The 19,099-nt window shown below is 37.1% G+C and overlaps 1 protein-coding gene across 1 annotated transcript; it reads left to right on the top strand.

Moving 5' to 3' along the window:
* Positions 1 to 590: 590 nt before the first annotated feature.
* LOC123247199 (mas-related G-protein coupled receptor member H-like) lies at positions 591 to 1,595 on the top strand. Its single transcript, XM_044676000.1, has one exon. It carries the CDS (start codon positions 591 to 593, stop codon positions 1,593 to 1,595), a length of 1,005 nt encoding a protein of 334 aa, XP_044531935.1.
* Positions 1,596 to 19,099: the final 17,504 nt, after the last annotated feature.

The raw sequence follows: 19,099 nt of genomic DNA, 5'->3' as shown, positions 1-19,099 counted from the left end.
AGGGTATGCTCAGCTTTATAGCCTTTTGGCCATAGTTCCAAATGGCCCTTGGAGAGAAAAATATCAAAAATGACACAGGTGAGTCATTTGGTTTCCTTGGGCCTCAGTTTCTTCATCTATAATGTGACTTGGCTACCTAAATAATAGCTATCACATAGTGTTTCTAGAGTTTGCAAAGCGTAGAGTGTCTCAAAAGTCTTAGAGCAATTTTAAGCTTAATAGTTTTAAGCTTAATAGCTTTTGGACACCCTGCATACATTTTCTCATTTGATCCTCACAACTAACTTGTAAAGATATGTTAAAAGTATTATTATCCCCATTTTATTAAAAAAACAAAGAGACTGACACTGAAAGAGTGATTTGGGCAAAATCAAATAGCTAAAAGTAGCCAAGGTGGGATTTGGATCCAGGGCTTTCTGACTCCAGGTTTAGATCTCTCTTTACCCTGCTGTGCTCCCTCTCACATAAGATTTCTAAAGTTTCTTTCAGTTCTAAATAATATGTCTTCGATTCAATGAATACCATCTATACATAGTATCTGCCATCTCTGCCAACAGGTGTGAAGAAAAAAAATTGACGGTCTCTAAATAATGGAGCAGTCCCCAACCACTCTGCCTACTCTGCAGTCCATGGCTGATACCAGGAGCCAAGAGAAGGGATTTTCTTTGAATCAGGAATCAACAGGGGATATCTTAGACTATATTTCTCTTTTCATTTCCCTGTTTGGAATAGTTGGCAATGGACTTGTCATTTATTTTCTTCTCTTCCACTTCAAGAAGACCTCCTTCATTGTCTACATCCTACACCTCTCAATTGCTGACTTGATTTTCCTTCTTTGTGGATCTACCTTTATTATAATAGATATAGTTTACTCTGATTCCAATGGTGATGCATTTAGATCAGAGATGTTTGTGTTTATCTTCTGCATGATGATTCTGTTTGGCTATAACACTGGCTTCTATCTCCTGACAGCCATCAGTGTAGAGAGGTGTCTTTCAGTCCTTTATCCCATTTGGTACCAATGCCAACGCCCCAAGCACCAATCGGCGGTGGTATGCGTCCTTCTTTGGGTACTCTCTATTATTTTGACCTGGTTAGAAAGTTTTGTGTGTGTGGGAGAAGTAGAGCCAAGATTCCCTTTTAGATCATGTTCTGTTGTGGAAATATTTTTGCTTATCTTGAACTTCCTTGTGTTTGCCCCTCTCATGGTCTTTTCCAGCTTGACACTCTTCATTAAGATGTTTTGTAACCTGAAACACCGCCAGCCAGCCAAGCTTTACATTATCATCATAACCACAGTCATTCTGTTCCTTCTCTTTGCCATGCCTTGGAGAGTCATATTGATGTTGCATAATTTACTGAATGAAAATGATTCATTTTTAGTAACATCCTATTCCTATGTAAATTTATTATCTTGTATCAATAGTACCATTAACCCAGTTGTCTACTTTCTGATTGGTCAGATCAGGGGGAAAAAAGCCAAGAAGTCCCTGAAAGATACATTGCCAAGGATATTTGAGGATAAACCATGCCCAAAGGTGAGGGAGAAACCTGGGCATTACGAAATTGGCGCCCTTCACAGGCAACAACACTGAAGGAAAAAAATGGTGCCCTACATTACAGTATTAGCAACCCAGGAAAATCAGTCCTCAGCTAGTATAAGAATAGATTGCTGGGGGCAGCTGGGTGGCTCAGTGGATTAAGAGCCAGGCCTAGAGACAGGAGGTCCTATGTTCAAATCTGGTCTCAAACACTTCCCAGCTGTGTGACCCTGGGCAAGTCACTTGGTCCCCATTGCCTAGCCCTTACCGCTCTTCTGCCTTGGAGCCAATACACAGTATCGACTCCAAGATGGAAGGTATGGGCTTAAAAATATATAATCAATTAATTAATTAATTAAAGAAAAAAGAATAGATTGCTACCTTTTTAAGTGGACAGTTTTTAAAATTCTCTTTGTACCTTCTAGGGAAGTAAAAAAAAAGTGTTGTAAAAATAATTACATATAAGTCAATCTCATGTAGCCATTCCATTTACTTGCTTCTCTTTCCTACATCCTGCCCCCTAAGCTAGATATTCAGAAATTGTTTCAGTTATTTTAGACACACTTTAGCCTGGACACTCTTCTCTCTGTCTCTGTCTCTGTCTGTCTGTCTGTTTCTCTCTCTGTGTCTTTCTGTCTCTGTCTCTCTTGTCTTTGCCTCTCTCTGTCTCTGTCTCTGTCATCATCTCTGTGCAGAGATCCCAAATCTACATATCTGGCCTTTTTCTCTTTCTTCATCTCCAGTCTTATATCATCAGTTACCCACCTGATATCATCAACTGGATGTCCCATAGGCATCTCAACCTCAATATATCCAAACCACAATTCACTATCTTTCCCTCTAAATATACTTCCCTTCCTAATTTCCCAATTTTTTGTCAATTTCACCTCCATGACACCTCTTATATTCCTTCTTTTCTCTACACACATTTCTCTTGCACATTAGTACAAACTCTTCCTACTTAGACTACTTGGACCATTTCAATAGCTTTTAAATTGGTCTACCTGCTACACATCTATCAGATCAATATTGCTAAAGCATACGTACATCCATGCTACTCCTTGGTTCAAGAAGATCCAGTGGCTCACTATTACTTCCAAGATAAAATACAGACTCTTCAGGATGGTGCTTAAAGCCCTTCATGAGACAATTCGGGGTTACCTTTCAAAATTTAGGTCCCATTCTTCTCTTTCATACCCTCTTTGTTCCAGACAGACTGAACTACTTCCTTCCCTGTTTATAGTATTCCATCTTCTATCTCCTGACTTTTCAAAGATTTCCTCTTGTCTGGAATGCTTACTTTCCTTACCTACAAAACTTAGAATTGTTTGTTAGATCAGTGTTAAACTCAAAGACCCCAGCTTTTGGAATAAGAACACACTATTTAACAAAAACAGCTGGGAGATCTGGAAAACAGTATGACAGAAAGTAGAGATAGACCAGTAGCTCACACCCTATTCCAAGATAAAGTCAAAATGAGTATATGATTTAGATACAAAGAGTAATACCATAGAGAGCATTATAAGATGTAAAATGAATCATTTTTGACTTATATTAAATTTAAAAGCTTTTGTACAAACAATTGCAACCAAGATTAGAAAGAAGCAACAAATTGCAAAAAAAAATTATAACAAATTTCTCTGATGAAGATCTAATTTCTCAAATCTATAGAGAATCGAGTCAAATCTATAAGAATACAAATCATTCCCCAATTGACAAATGATCAAAGGATATGAACGAGCAATTTTCAGATGAAAAAATTAAAGTCATCGATAATCATATGAAAAAATGTTCTGAATGACTCTTGATTAGAGAAATGCAAATTAAAATAGCATGGAGGTATGGAGGTACTACCTCAAGCCTATTAGATTGGCTAATATGAAAGTAAAGTGATAAATGTTGGAGGGGATGTGGCAAAATTGGGACACAAATGCATTTTTAATGGAATTGTGAACTGATTTAACCATTCTGGAGGGCAATTTGGAATTATACCCAAAGGCCTATGACAGCCCTTTTGTGGTGGCAAAGAATTGGAAATTGAGGGGATGTCCATCAACTGGGGAATGGCTGAACAAATTGTGGTATATGATGGTGATGGAATACTATTGTGCTATAAGAAATGACAAGCAAGCTGACTTCAGAAAAAGCTGGAAAGATCTACATGAACTGATGCAGAGCAAAATAAGCAGAACTGGAGGAACATTGTACACAGTAATGGCAATATTGTGTGATAATCAACTATGAAAACTTGGCTACTTTCAGTAATTCACCTGGGACAAACCTGAAAGACTTATGACAAGGAATGCTATCCACCTCCAGAGAAAGAACTATTGGAGTCAGATGGATACAGATCAAAGCATACTATCTTTCATATCAGTGTATTTATGGTTTTATTTTGGAATTTTGGCTTTATATAAGTGTGTTCTTACAACAATGACCAATATGGAAGTGTGTTTTGCATGATAATAAAAATAAAATTTAAAAAACAGAGATAAAAATATTTTTTAAGAAATAAAGAGATAAATCAGTGGAATAAATTATATACACAATATACATAAGCAAATAAGCACAATAACTAGTGTTTGATAAACTTAAACATTCCAGCTATTAGGTTAAGAACTCACTATTTGACAAAAACTGTTGGAAGGGGACAGGTGGGTAGCTCAGTGGACTGAGAGCCAGGCTTAGGGACAAGAGGTCCTAGGTTCAAAATCTGTTCAGATGTTTCCTAGCTGTGGGACCCTGGGCAAGTCATTTAACCTTCACTGCCTAGCTCTTACTGCTCTTCTGACTTAGAACCAATACAGAGTGTTGGTTCCAATACAGAAGGTAAGGCTTTAAAAAAAACTGTTGGGAAAACTTGAAAGTAGTGTAGCAGGAATAAGGCATGGACCAACTTCTCATACTATATGCCAAGATAAGCTCAAAACGAGAGCATGATTTAGACATAAAGGTGATATCATAAGCAAATTAGTGAATCAAGGGAGAAATTACTTGTTAAATATATCAATAATGAAAGTGCTCATGACGAAATATGAGACAGAGGGGATCAAAGGAGATAAAAGAATAATTTTATTGCATGATTTTTTATGCACAAATAAAATCATGCAGGTAAAATGAGAAAAGTAGGAAACTGTGAAAAAATAATCTTTATAGTAAATTTCTCTGATAGAAGTTTCATTTCTAAGATATGTAGAGAATTGATTCAAATTTACAATAAAAATTTTCCCATTAATTCCCAATTAAGAAAGGACCATGGGATATGAATAGACGGTCTTCAGAGGAAGAAGTCAAAGCTATAATAGCCATATAAAAAAACTTTAAATCACTAATAATTAGAGAAATCCAAATTAGGACAAATCTGAGGCACTATCTCAAATTCATCAGATTGGCTAAAATGACAAAAAAGGAAAATGACAAAAACTTGTGGGGATATGGAAAAACAGCATAGTGCACTGTTGGTTAAGTTGTGAAATAATTCAAACATTCTGGAAAACAATTTGGAACTATGTCCAAAGAGCTAATAAATGCTGTATGTCCTTTGACCCAGGTGTACTGCTACTAGATATATACTCCAAAGAAATCAAAGAAAAAGGAAAAAGATTCATATGTACAAAAATATTTTTAGCAGTTCTTTTTGTGGTGTCAAAGAATTAGAAACTAAGGGGATGTCCATTAACTATGGAAATGGCTGAATAACTTCTGGCATATGAATGTGACAATACTATTGTGCTAGTAGAAATTACGAAGAGGATGGTTTCAGAAAAGCCTGGAAAGAACTGTATGAACACACGCCAAGTGAATTGAGCAAACCAGGAGAAAAAATCTACACAGTAACAGCAATATTGTAAAGACTAATCAACCCAATGATCCACTCATGATGAAACATGTTATCCACCTCCAGAAAGAGAACAGAAGGACTCGGTGTATGAATTGAAGATTTTTTTTCAATTATTCTAGCTTTTTTCTTTTATTTTTTGAATATGGCTTATTCAGAAATCTGTTTTGCAAGACTATGCATATTTATAATGGGTTTTATTTTTCTTGTTTTGTCTTGTTTTGTTTTGTTTTTCCATTGGGAAAGGGAAGGGGAAGGGAAGGGAAAGAATTTGGAACGGAAAAAAAATAATGATTTTAAAATTTCTATGCTTAAAAAAATTAAGAACTATTTTGCTGTTATATGCTAAAAAAAAAATAAACAACAACCTAACAATCCAAATGAAGGAGATCAATATTCACGAAATTATAAATTGTCCACATTAACAGAAGAGGAAATACAGGACAATCTAATCTTAGAAAAAAAAATTGAACAAGCCATAAATAAATCCCTATTCCACACACATGTATAAATATATATATATACAACAAATGAATTTATAAGTAAATTCTAACAAGTTTTTTAAAAATTAATTCTAATACATAAACTGAAAAAAAATTAAAAAGGGAGGGTTCCTGCCAAATTCCTTCTATGACACAAATATTGTGCTGATATTTAAACCAGAGAGAATCAAAATAGAGAAAGAAAAGTATAGGACAATTTGCCTAATGAATATCAATGTAAAAATTTTATACAAAACACTAGCAAGGTGATTATAGCAATATATCATAAAGATCATAAACTATGACCAAGCTGGATTTATACAAGGAAATCAAGGTTAGTTCAATTTTAGGAAAACTATAAGCATAATTAACTATAACAATAACAAAAAAAACAACCAAAATGACAGTTTATTTCAATAGATGCAGAAATAGCATTTGTCAAGATATAATTGTTCCTCTAAAAACACTAGGAAGTATAGGAATAAATGGAGTTTTCCTTAATATGACAAGTAATATTTATATAAAACCAAGATGAAGTATTATTTCTTATGGGCTTAAACTAGAAAACTTTTCAGTAAGATCAAGGGTAAAGGTAGGGATGTTCATTATCACCATTACCATTAAATATAGAACTAGAAATACTAACTATGGAATTAGGCAAGAAAAAGAAATTTAGGGAATAAGCATAAGCAAAGAGGAAATAACATCACTTTTGTGGGTAATACAGTGCTTTATTAAAGAACTTTAGAGAGTCAACTGAAAAATGAATTCAAAAAAATTCAAGAAAGTTGCAGAAGTTAAAATAAACTTATACAAACCATCTGCATTTCTGCATATTTCCCCCAAAAAATTCCAATAGTAACTATGGATAGTATAAAATACTTGAGATTCTGTCTGCTAAGACATACACAAGAACTATTTGAACATAATTACAAAACATTCTTTAGACAATTATAAACAGATCTAAATAATTAGAGAAATATTCATTGCTCATAGGTAGGGACCAGTCAATATAATAAAAATGACAATATTACCTAAATTAATTTACTTATGAGTGTCATGCCAACCAAACTGCCGAAAGGATTGTTCTATTAGAACTAGAAAAATAAGAAGAAAATTCATGGAGAAATAACAGGTCAAGAATATCAAGGAAATGAATGAAAAAAGGGGGAAAGAAGGGAGCCTAGCAGTATCAGATCTCAAGCTATCCCACGAAGCAGGAATCATCAAAACAATGTGGTTTGTTCAATGGAATAGATTAGGTATTCATATAGAAGTCAATTACCGTAACAGCCTAGTGTTTGATAAATGCCAAAATCCTAGCTATTAGGTCAAGAACTTGTTATTTGACAAAAACTATTGGGAAAACTGGAAAACAGCCTGGCAAAAAACAAGGTATAGAACAACATCTCACTCCTTTCACCAAGACAAGCACCAAATACGTACATGATTTAAACATGAGATGTCATCATAAACAAATTAGTGGAACAGGAAAGAAATTAGCTGTCAGATCTATGGGTAGAGGAAGAGTTCATGACCCAACAAGAGATTGGGGGGTTTGCAGCAGGCAAAATAGATAATTTTGATTACATAAAATTTAAATTTTGTGCATAAAGTCAATGCAACTAAAATTAGAAGAGAAATTCTGAAAGACTTAGGTACTCTGATTAACACAATATCCAAATATAATTGCAGAAGACTCAAGATGAAACATGTAATCCACCTCTTGAGAGAGGTGATGGACTCACAGGGCATACTGAAGCATTTTTTCTTCTTTTTGTTTTTTTACATAATCACAGCAGGAATTTATTTTGCTTGACTTTACATGTTTGTAATATATTTTGTTTTTTCTTGATTTCTCAACTAGGAAGAGATTAGGAAATGAAAGAATGTAGAGATACTATTTATAAAATGCTTAGCACAATACCTAGTACAAAGCAGCCACTATATAAATGCTTATTCCCTCCCCTTCCCACTTGAAAATAGAATAAAATTGAATTTTTTTAAAATAAAAGAATACTGAATGGGACAGATCCAACAGAGGAGTGCTCAATGTTCTCATTGTTTAAGTCAAACTTGAGAAGAAATAAGAAGTATTGCACATTGGCTTTACTTAGAATGTGTGTATGTGTGTGTACATATATATATATATAAATATCTCCAAAAGCTTAGGAATTAAGGAAGCAGTCTCACAACCACCCACTAAGGAAATATCCACATAGAGGGAACAGAACACTAATTTTAAAAAAAAAAAATCATGGCTTCTCACTTCAGTCATTGAGGTCTTCAGTTTTTTCTTGGTGACTCTGGAAAGTGGCATGTTCCTAAACTGAAAAAGAATTTTATAACAAATTGAAGGAATCTCTTTGCAATCAATGTGAAGAGGCCAAAATGCAACTGTCCTATCTGCACTGCCTTCCCCTCACCTTCCTCCTGTAAGGATGGAATTTGTGCAAGGTGGATGGGACAGAAGGAGCCAGAGAAGGCGTGACTGATGGTTGGTGACAATTGGCGACAGTTAAGACCAGAAGGATTCTGAGGATTCTCCGAAGGAGGAAGGAGAGGGAGGGAGTTCCGGAGGAGGACTGAGAGAGGGAGGAAGAGAACATCTCAGCTCAAATCCAGTCCTGAGAGCTTCCTAAGGATCTTTCTTTGGACACTGATACCCCCATTCCCTGGTCAAAGGCATCCCATTGCTTTTCACCCATCAAGGCTTCAACCAATGACTCGGCTAAGTTTTGGGACTCCATTTTGGGAGTGATCTCTTAGGCTCCTTCTCCCATTATCCAACCTTGCTGAGAGACCCTTTCTAGTCTAACTTGCAATTATAGAGAAGGATAGAAATAGAAACAGAAGGAAAAGGGGCGGGAGACGCTTAGGAGTGGGAACCCCAAAGGTTCCCACCTGAGTGATGGACCCCATAGAAATAGAAAAGAGGGCACCCCAAAATCCCTCTGCCCTTTCACCCCTTTTCCCAACCCCTAAATTGCAAATAATAAAAGCCATTCATTAGTCAGATAGCATTCCAGAATGCCTGAAAGACGAAGGGGAAGGGAATCACAGCTTGGTCTGGTTACCTCCATCTTGAAGCCAGACCACCCGTTGTGAAGTTGACTGATATTGAGGGAAGCTTGTGTGAACCCCGCCCTCATTCAGAATCAGATTGAGGTCCCCCATACTCACCTTACAGGGAAGCCTCACCCCCAACTCCTGTGGGGTGGCATGACCATCCAGGTCATCCAGTTTCAGAGTGACACCCCCTCAAAGTCTCAGAGTGTATATACGGCAGGAGGGAAGAGCTAGAAGAGTCTCACCTCATAGACTTTATCTCCCCTCCAACCCTAACATTTAATTACTGGCTCTCTTAATTATTATACTCCTAGATAAGGTTGGGAAAAGATTTTCATGCCAGAATTGTCTAAAATCTTTTCCATATATATATAATATGTTGAATATATTGAAATTATAATATGTTAATAATTTATTTGATATTTTAAAAATAATAATACTTAATGATATATGTTTATTTTTTTACATATTTTATCTATATCTAAACCCTTACTTTTTGTCCCAGAATCTATATTCAATATTAGGCTAGGCAATCAGAGTTGTGACTTACCCAAGGTCACATAGCTAAGGAAGAATCTGAGACCAAATTTTACCCCAGGTCCTCATGATTCCTGCCTAGCTCTCTATCCACTGTGCTACCTGGCTGCTCCAATATATTTTCAAGTAATTCATTTCGTCATAGATATATAGCATTACTGATAGCCCTAGAATTGTCTTTACTAAGAGTTATAACACTAGTCAATAATATTCATGACCATTGTAAAGAAAATTCAGGACTCCAGATTTTAAGTACGAATCTACCAGAAACAATTTTTATTAATTTAGATTATTATAATTTAAACATTTCTGCTTAAAGAGAGAAGAACAAAGATGATCAGAATCTTCTCATGACTCCAAAAAATTACTTTCTGAAAAGCCATTATTGAGTTTCCATTTATGATATGCTCAAAACAATGGGCAATCTTCCACAGTGACGTAAAACATACTCTGGGTAAAGTTCAGTTAGCATTTACTTTTTGGCACAACTTTGGAGAATCATTTTCCTAAAATTATTCAATCCTTCTTTAAACACTCCCTTTAAGCAGTTTTTAACCTAGAGTTTGTGAGTTTTTCTTTTCTTTTTTTAAATAATTGGTTTCACTCTAACTGGTTTCCTTTGTAATCCCATGCATTTTATTTTTTATTTTTAAAAACATTATTCTGAGAAGGGGTTCATAGGCTTCACCAGACTGCACACACACACACACACACACACACACACACACACACACACACACAAAGTTAAGAACCCCAGCTTTAAGGACTCTTTTTTCCTGCTGGTCAGGAAAAGATCCTTCCCATCAACTGAAATAGCAGTTTCCTTTTCTTAGCTAGATCTTTACTCTAATGCTTTCACAGCATGGGGCTAGACAATGGCCTCACCTAGATGGCAACAGGACCAATAATAGAGTTTGCCTCCTGACTAGGCAGAGATAATAGAACAGAGGCACACGTGTGCTGGTTAATGTTCAACAACTAACTCTGAAACAAGAAGCGTGCCTTTAAATTTAATTGGTATTTTTAATTTTTTCTCCCTGACTTTCTTGAGTCCAGACAATCAGCAAAACAATACATCAAGCTCTGATTTGTAGCTATTGTTGTCTGATTTCCACAGGATAAATGGTTAGAGACGGTTCCTATGTACCCCTGATTAGAGGGGCCAAAGGAGAGTAGCTAAAAATGAGTTTCTGTATTATCCATTGTTGTTGTCTGTCTTTTCAGTCATGTCCAATTCTTCATGACGCCATTTGGAATTTTCTTGGCAGAGACACTAGACTGGTTTGCTATTTCTTTCTCCAGCTCATTTTACAGATCAAGGAAACTGAGGCAAAAAGGATTCAATCACACAGCCAGTCATTTGATTCTTTTATTGCATATTCTCTCTAAAAAGTGTTGGCTGTAATTAAGCAACTTGAGGGCAATGATTATATCTGAAGTATAGAGCTTAAACCATAAAGACCCACCCCTAGGATGGAACTGTGGTGGACCATGTCTACACTGGTGGTGCATAATGGTAGTAAAATCCTCGAGCAGAAAGGAAAAGGAAACATCACTCACTGTTGGCTCTGCTCCCTTCTCTTTTGGGAATCCCAAAAAATCTCAGAAAGGGTTCCTTTCCGGACATGGCAATTGTCGTAGAGACTCACTGAAAAAAAAAAAAAAAAAAAAAAAAAAGAGGTTTTAATATTTAAGGCTCTATTTAGAAACTCCGACAATCAGGTTTACAGATAAAAGCCATAATATCATCAATTTATAGATTGCAAGGACCTTGGAGGTCATCTAGACCAGTGGCATCAAATTTAAATAGAAACAGAATGACTAAAAGGTATATAAGGATTCCTGCTGGAACATAAATAACTTAGAAAACCACATATTAACATTATCTAAGTTGTTTTATGTTTTTCTTTATTTTGTTAAATATTTCCTAATTACACTTTTAGCTGATTCCTGCCTGGGAGTGAAATGGGTTATGTGTGGCCTGGGGGCTCTGTGTTTGACCTCTCTGATCTATTTCAACTCTCTCATTTTATAGATGATGAAACTGAGACCTTTATTGAGGGGAAATGGACACATATAGTAAGTAGCAGAGCTGGAATTCAAACTCAGGTCCAAGGATGTCTTCTATATCCTATCTCTTCCAGTTAGATTCAGATTTTTTTTTAAACCCTTACCTTCCATCTTAAAATCAATACTGGGTATTGGTTCCAAGGCAGAAGAGTGGTAAGGGTAGGCAATGGGGGTCAAGTGACTTGCCCAGGGTCACACAGCTGGGAAGTGGCTGAGGCTAGATTTGAACCCAGGACAGCCCATCTCTAGATATTTATTTTCGGCCCCCCAGATATTTATTTTCAAAGGAAAAAAATACAATTCATAGAGTCATAGAAGTGAGATTATAGGGAAATGTTAATAGTCGGTCCTTTCTTTTAAATATAAGTAGAAGTAGCAATTGTGTGGGAGTGGTAATTTTGAGTTAACATGAATACCCACTGAGTTGGGGCTTTTTTTAGAGTAATAATAAAGAATCTTTAATGGAGGTGAGAAGATTATAATCTGGGGTCCCTCACAGCACTAGAGCATAGGGTACCCCCTGAGTTTTTTAATAGATATACTTCTGTATAAATATAATTCTATAAATAAATACATTTAAATATATTACATATTTATTTTAAATGCTTTATTTGTTATTAATTAATATTAAATTTAAAGATGTAAAGGTACTTCTTTAGCAATAGCATGAAAAGGTCTCATCTTTAAAAAAAGAAATGAATCAAGTTAAATGATGGTGTCATTAATAAGGGAAAAAGCACTTTTCCGTTAATTTTTGGTGCCATCATGTGGCACATTATGTATCATTTTATTCTTTCAGTGATGATAGTTATAGCCCTGCTTAGATAGACTCTTGGAAGTAGAAAGAATCCTAGAAGTCATCTAGTCCAACCCTATCATTTCATTTTATATTTAGGGAGACAGAGAGCTTGCACGCTGGCTAAGGTAAAGCATCTTAGATAAATATCTTGGTTACATTCTTTGGTTTTTGTCCTTCGTTTTCAAAGAGGGCCAATGACATCACCAGGGCAGAGCTGCAGCTCCTTGGAGCCACAGGTGAGTTGAGTGCCAGATGGACACCAAAGGAAGGGCTCAGCAAACCCTTCCACCACAGGTGCTAGTCCTCCTGGGACACCCATACACCCCAGGTAAAATGCTCTCCAGTAACCTAGCTCCCCAAAATGGAAGGGCAGGCTAGGTTGGAACCTTTTGTTCTAGATCATGTTAAAGTAATAGGTCAACTATTTTGGGGAACAGCTAACTCTAAATTGGAGAGTTTTCTGTTAACAGAGAGTTTGATGTTCTCCTAGTCATCAAGGTAAAACGGATCCAGCTCAAATCTTGTACAGACTATCTGAATTTTCCTTGTGAACATTTATAGCTGGGAAATCAGCAAATGCTACAAATTAAGAAAGTGATAGAGAAAAATGTAAATAATTCAGATTAAGCTTAAAAGTGTATTATGCATACTCTGGAGGAAGGGATGAGCCAGTTGTTAAACATTTACCAACATATTACCGGAAAGAAAAGTCTTCATTTTAACCTGGGTGCGCTCTTCCAAACTTGCTTAGTTGAGTTGGTGGCAAATATTAAAAGTTCTGTTGATCTGTTCTTCTAAGGGAGAGATTCCAGCTACTCCACCCTAGCAGATGGTAGCTGATAAGGAGATAACCCTGAAGGTGTGAGGTTTAATGCTAGTCACCAGGGACAACCCCCAATTTGCCAGTAGTTGCTACAAGACCAGTGGAGCAACTCAACTAAAAGTATGTGCCCTGCAAGCATTGGAAGACTGGCCAAGACCAGCAGAAAACTCTCCTGATCTGGGTACCACATCCAACAGGGAGCTAGCCCAGTGAGTGGAGTGCAATTAGCCAACAAAACACTTATTAAGTATGTACTATGTGCCAGGAATATGCTAAGTGATTGGAACAGAAGGGGAAGAACCGTTCCTACCCTCAAAGAGCTCACACTCTAATGGGAGAGGCTGGTAAACAATCAGGTACATAAAAAATATGGAGTAGACAGAAAGCCACCAAGGCAGAATGGTGGATAGAGTGCTAGACATGGAATCAGGAAGGCTCATCTTCCCGAGTTCAAATCTAGCCTCAGACACTTACTAGCTGTATGATCCTGGGCAAGTCATTTTATCCTGATGGCTTCAGTTTCTTCATCTGTAAAATGAGCTGGAGAAGGAAATGGCAAACTGCTCCAGTTATCTTTACTAAGAAAATCCCAAATGGAGTCACAAAGAGTCAGACATGATTGAAAAATAACTAAACAATAAAAACAGAAGGTAATCTCAGAAGCAAAGGCATTAGCAGTTACAGGGACTGGAAAAGACTTCAGAAAGTGGAATTTGAGCTGAATCTTAATAAAATCTCTAAAATGGGAGACCCAAACATGTTCAGTGCAAGGTTCCAGTCTGCTCTGCTGTTGAAGGGCCATTTCCATGGCAGTTACTCTCTTAGAGTAAGGAGGACCATAGTCCTATCATTGCTGTGGTTTACTCCAAATTTTTGTTACCAGTGACAAAAATCCTTATTATTCCCAAGGTAAGAAAGAGGTTTTGTGGAGTAGTGGAAAAGCACTGGATTTGTATTCCAGAGAATGTTTGAATCTCAGTTTTGTACTTAATTACCTGTGTGGCATTTTAGCAAGAGACTTCCACTGTCAGAGCCTTGATCTCCTCAACCATAAAACAGAGGGCTTAGACTACATGACCTGAGTTCATTTCAGCTCTAAAATCATAAATATATGTAAGTAGAGGAGAGATTTACAGAAAGTCAGGGTAATTCTGCTGCTCTATTCTGTGCTAAATCTACTTCCTAGATCTATTGCTCATTTTGAGGGTCATGACACAAGTTAAAAGAATTCCTCTTAACACAAATATCAGATTGGAATGAAGAAGTTGCCCTTTAAAAGGGAGCAAAGAAGGGGGTAGCTGGACAGCTCAGTAGATTGAGAGCCAGGCCTAGAGACAGAAGGTCCTAGGTTCAAATCTTTTCTCAGACACTTCCCAGCTGTGTGACCCTGGGCAAGTCACTTAACCCCCATTGCTTAGCCCTTACCACTCATCTGCCTTAGAACCAATACCCAGTATTGATTCTAAGGTAGAAGGTAAGAGTTTAAAATAAATAAACAAAATAAAAGGAAGCAAAGGTGTCTAAAAGATTTGAGCTGAAGGACTCTCATTATCCTTCAAGGTGGGAGGAAGAGGAACAAGTGGTATATTTGAGAATTTGACTTTTAAAAAATTGCCAAAACTCTATGGGGGCTCTGGGCTTTCCTTCCAAAGAATTCTACTTCCCTATGACAAAGAGAATGCATATTAACCATCATTCAGTGGAGAACCACCAAGAGACAAAAACAAACTGCTCAGTGGAGAAGCAAAAGACAGTAGTAGTATCTCAGCAGAGAACTAAAAGATGGCAGTCAAGAAGGGGAAAGACTAGATGACATTGGTAAAACAGCAGATGACATCAGCAGCAAGTAGTGAGACAGAGGAGTGTTCCAAGAAGGATGCAACCCAAGAAATATGAGTCTGTCAGACTACATGAATGTCTTTTCCCACTGATAATCCCACTGGTTCTCAATAAGAAAGGGTGACCTTTTATATATAGAGTTGGGGGTGAGGTTCCTCACTTTTTATCTTACCATTTATTTCATTAAGTATCTTTATTTTGAGTTTATAGATAATCATTAATAATTAGAGAAACTCAATTTAAAACATAGTTCAGATTGGTAAAGCTGACAAAAATGGAAAATGATAAGTGCTAGAGGGACTGTGGAGAAACAGGTACATTAATGCATTGTTGATAGATTGTGAACTGGTCTAACCATTCTAGAAAACAATTTGGAACTATGCCCAAAAAACTATTAAACTATGCATACCCTTTGTGAATACCACAACTAAATTAATACCCCAAAGATATCAAAAAGAAGAAAAGGACCCAGATGCACAAAAATATTTATAGCAGCTATTTTTGTTGTAACAAAGTACTGGGAGAGGTGTTCATCAATTAGGAATTAGCTAAAAATGTTGTTATAAGAATGAGATGGAATACTATTGTGTTTTTTTTTATTTTATTAAATTTTATTTTTTAAAAATATCTTTCCATGGTTACATGATTCTTTTTCTCTCCCTTCCCTCTTACCTTCCCCCCTCCCAGAGCCAACAAGCAAGTCTACTGGGTGGTACAAATGTTATCACTTGATACCTATTTCCATATTATTCATTTTTGTAAAAGAGTTATGTTTTGAAACCAAAGCCCCCAAATCATGTACCCATATAAACAAGTGATCAATAATATGTTTTTCTTCTGCATTTCTACTCCCACAGTTCTTTCTCTGGATGTGGATAGCATTCTTTCTCATTAGTTTCTCCAGAGTATACTGGCTTGTTGCATTGCTACTAGTAGCAAAGTCCATTACATTCAATCGTTCCACAATGTTTCACTTTCTGTGTACAATGTTCTCCTGGTTCTGCTCATTTAACTCTGCATCAGTTCATGGAGGTTCTTCCAGATCACATAGAAATCCTTCAGTTCATAATTACTTACAGCACAATAAATACTATTGTGTTATAAGAAATTATGAAGGGGATGACTTCAGAGAAACCTGGGAAGATTTTTTTTGAACTGATGGAGAGTAGAGTGGGCAAAACCAGGAATAAGAGCAATATTGTAACAAACTCTTACAAATTTTGATTACTACAATAAGCAAGCATAATAATTCCAGAGGACTCAAGAGAAAACATGGTTCCTATTTCTTGATAGAGAGATGATTAGATTGACACAGATATTTTCTGACATGGCCCCATGTCAAACATGTAGGAATTTGTTTTGACTGTACATGTTTGTAATAGAGATTTTTTTTTTCTTGCTTTCTCAACTTGGGGCAGAAGAGGGAGCAGAGGGGAGGGGGGAAGTTGTGGATTTGAATTTTTTTATTATTATTATTTTTTAAGTGTAATGACAACCCCAGGTGCTATCACTTACATTCCATGGCAGGAAGAAGGGATCTAAAATTCCACAAGAGGTCCTCTCCTGATCCCAAGTTCTTATCACTCCTTTAAGTTTAGAATAAGATCGCCTATATCTGGTACAATTCAACATGAAAGCTCAGTAATCTGGGTGAAGGTTTTATTTGAGAGAAAAGTTTCACAGGTATATAGATGATTGGTTTCCCAATTTTGACATCACAATCAGCTAGCAATTATTAATGTCATAGCAGGGCCAAGCATGGCGCTAGACAACAATTAAGTAGTCTTCGCCCTCAGAGAGCACATATTCTATAAGATAAAGCAGTGCCTTTTACTGAGATTACATAGGACAAGAAAGTTTATAAAACAAATGATTCCAGAAAAGGAAAGGGATGACAGGTAGAGCAATATCCCCAGAAGAAGTAGCCTTCTCTCTCCCCAAAAAAACTAAGTTCAGAAAACCAGATGAGAATTCTGAAACTAGGGGAGGGAAAGAACATGATCTATGTAACCATGGGAAAATATTCTAAATTAATTAAATAAACTTAAATTTAAAAAAAAGAATTCTGAAACCAAGGTTAATAGTGTAAGAAATAGGGGACAGCTGGGTGGCTCAATGGATTGAGAGCCAGGCCTAGAGACAGGAGGTCCTGGGTTCAAACCCGGCCTCAGACACTTCCCAGCTGTGTGACCCTGGGCAAGTCCCTTGACCCCCATTGCCTAGACCTTACTGCTCTTCTGCCTTGGAACCAATACACAGTATTGATTCTAAGATGAAAGGTGAGGGTTTTTCAAATAAAAAAAATAAAAAATAAAAATAGTGCAAGAAATAGCCGGTTCTTAGACTTATACATGATACACCAGGTAAATCTGAGGTTCACGTATAGGTAAACACCATGTATTAATATGTGACCATATTTTGATATGTGATGTTTGTATACATTTGCCATTCAATGCTTTATGCCATTTGTTAAGATATGTGCTTTATTGATTGAAAATGTGTTTCTGTGTGTATGTGTGTGTGATATGACTTCTGAGCTCTCGGGGCATTATGGTCCCTCACCTTTTATTTGTGGACGTTTTATGACTAAAGAGGGTTAAATTAACAATGAGAAAGCTTAGAAGCAGTTGGGAGAGGATGTATGATTTTGAAAGGATTGAGTCGATAGGAGAAATTTGGGGTAATTTGAAGTGAAAGATGAGTCAGTGAAAGGCAGGCGTTTCTCTTAGAAGCCTTTAAAGCAGGCGGAATTGGGTACAGGGCATAGGGATAGGAACTGGGGAGAACACAGCGACGGGGCTCAAGCTTGTGCCGGCAGAATTGTGGCAGATTTCTGGTTGGAGACGCGACTCCCTTGAGCTCTTCCAGATATGTTGCCCTTCAGCGCCATCTACCGTTGAAGAGAGATGAAGCGTCTCCTGAAGGTCTGTTGCTCTCTACTGCCACCTCTAGTTGGGGGAGGGCTGTACAGTCACTTTTGGTACCCTGGAGGTGCTGGCCGGGTCAGGTCAGTTTGGCTGCCTTAAAGAGATCGCTTATGCTGTGTGGTTATGAGACTGATTCTACGATGCAGCCTGTGAGTGAGGGAATCCCTGAGGCAGCCACGCTGATGAGCTGCGGTTCCCATGAATAGCTTACCGTTTTCTAAACACCTTTTTAAGGGTGGTTGTAAAGTGCAAGTTTGCAAACGCTATATGAATTGAGATTTCCCTAACTGAAGAGTGGCTGGGGGGAGGAGAGGGGAGAATGCGGGGTGCGTAATTTTCCTGAATGAACTAGGGGACATCAAAGCTGGCGTTCTATAGTTGGAATGTGTTCCCCTGCGTTGGAAGCATAAAGGGAATGTAACTGGAACAAATCCAAAGCCAGGTCATTTCCGGCCTGAGTTAGGGGGAGACAGAAGAATGTAACTGATGATGGATGCTCCCTTAGCATGCACCTAGTTTGGGTTCATTAGCTCAGTGGTTCTCAAGCTTATTTTTTTTTCACAATAAATGTTTATGTTGTCCTGCCCCCAAAAGATTCCCCCAATCACTGCAAATCAGTATTTTCTTCACAACTTTTAATCTCAGAGAACTGCCTGATTGGCCCAGAGGCATATAGCCAATAGGTCAAATTTGAATCCAGGTACTTGTTCTCTATTTACTGTGCTAAGCCACTCTCAGGTCCAGTGCTAGCTAGTTAGCCAATTGGATGGATGGATGAATGGATGGATGGATGGATGGATGGATGGATGGATGGATGGATGGATGGATGGATGGATGGATGGAGAACAGGTAGGTAGGTAGGTGGATATGTAGACAGATATAAATAGATAGATGTATAATAAATAAGTAGGTAAATAGACAGAGAGAGAAATCAGTGGATGGATAACAGGTAGGTAGATGGATAATAATAAATAAGTAGATAGATAGAGAAATGGATGGTAGGTAGATAGATGGATAATAACTAGGTAGATAAGGAGGGGAGAGAGAGAGAAGAGAGAAAAAGAGACTAGGTAGGGGAGAGAGGGGAGATATGCTGGTAATGATTATTATGGAAACTAGCAGACTGTCATTTTAATTTAATGCTTCTCCCACTAACTAGTTGTGTGATCTTGGG

The sequence above is a fragment of the Gracilinanus agilis genome, chromosome 4 (genome assembly GCF_016433145.1).
Source record: "Gracilinanus agilis isolate LMUSP501 chromosome 4, AgileGrace, whole genome shotgun sequence".
Classification (NCBI taxonomy): Eukaryota; Metazoa; Chordata; class Mammalia; order Didelphimorphia; family Didelphidae; genus Gracilinanus; species Gracilinanus agilis.
Note: the sequence above shows the minus strand (reverse complement) of the source record. Positions and strands in the feature narration are given on the sequence as shown.

What these genes read in the sequence shown, in the direction of transcription:
- LOC123247199 (XM_044676000.1), top strand. Translation starts at nt 591, where the DNA reads ATGGAGCAGTCCCCAACCACTCTGCCTACTCTGCAGTCCATGGCTGAT.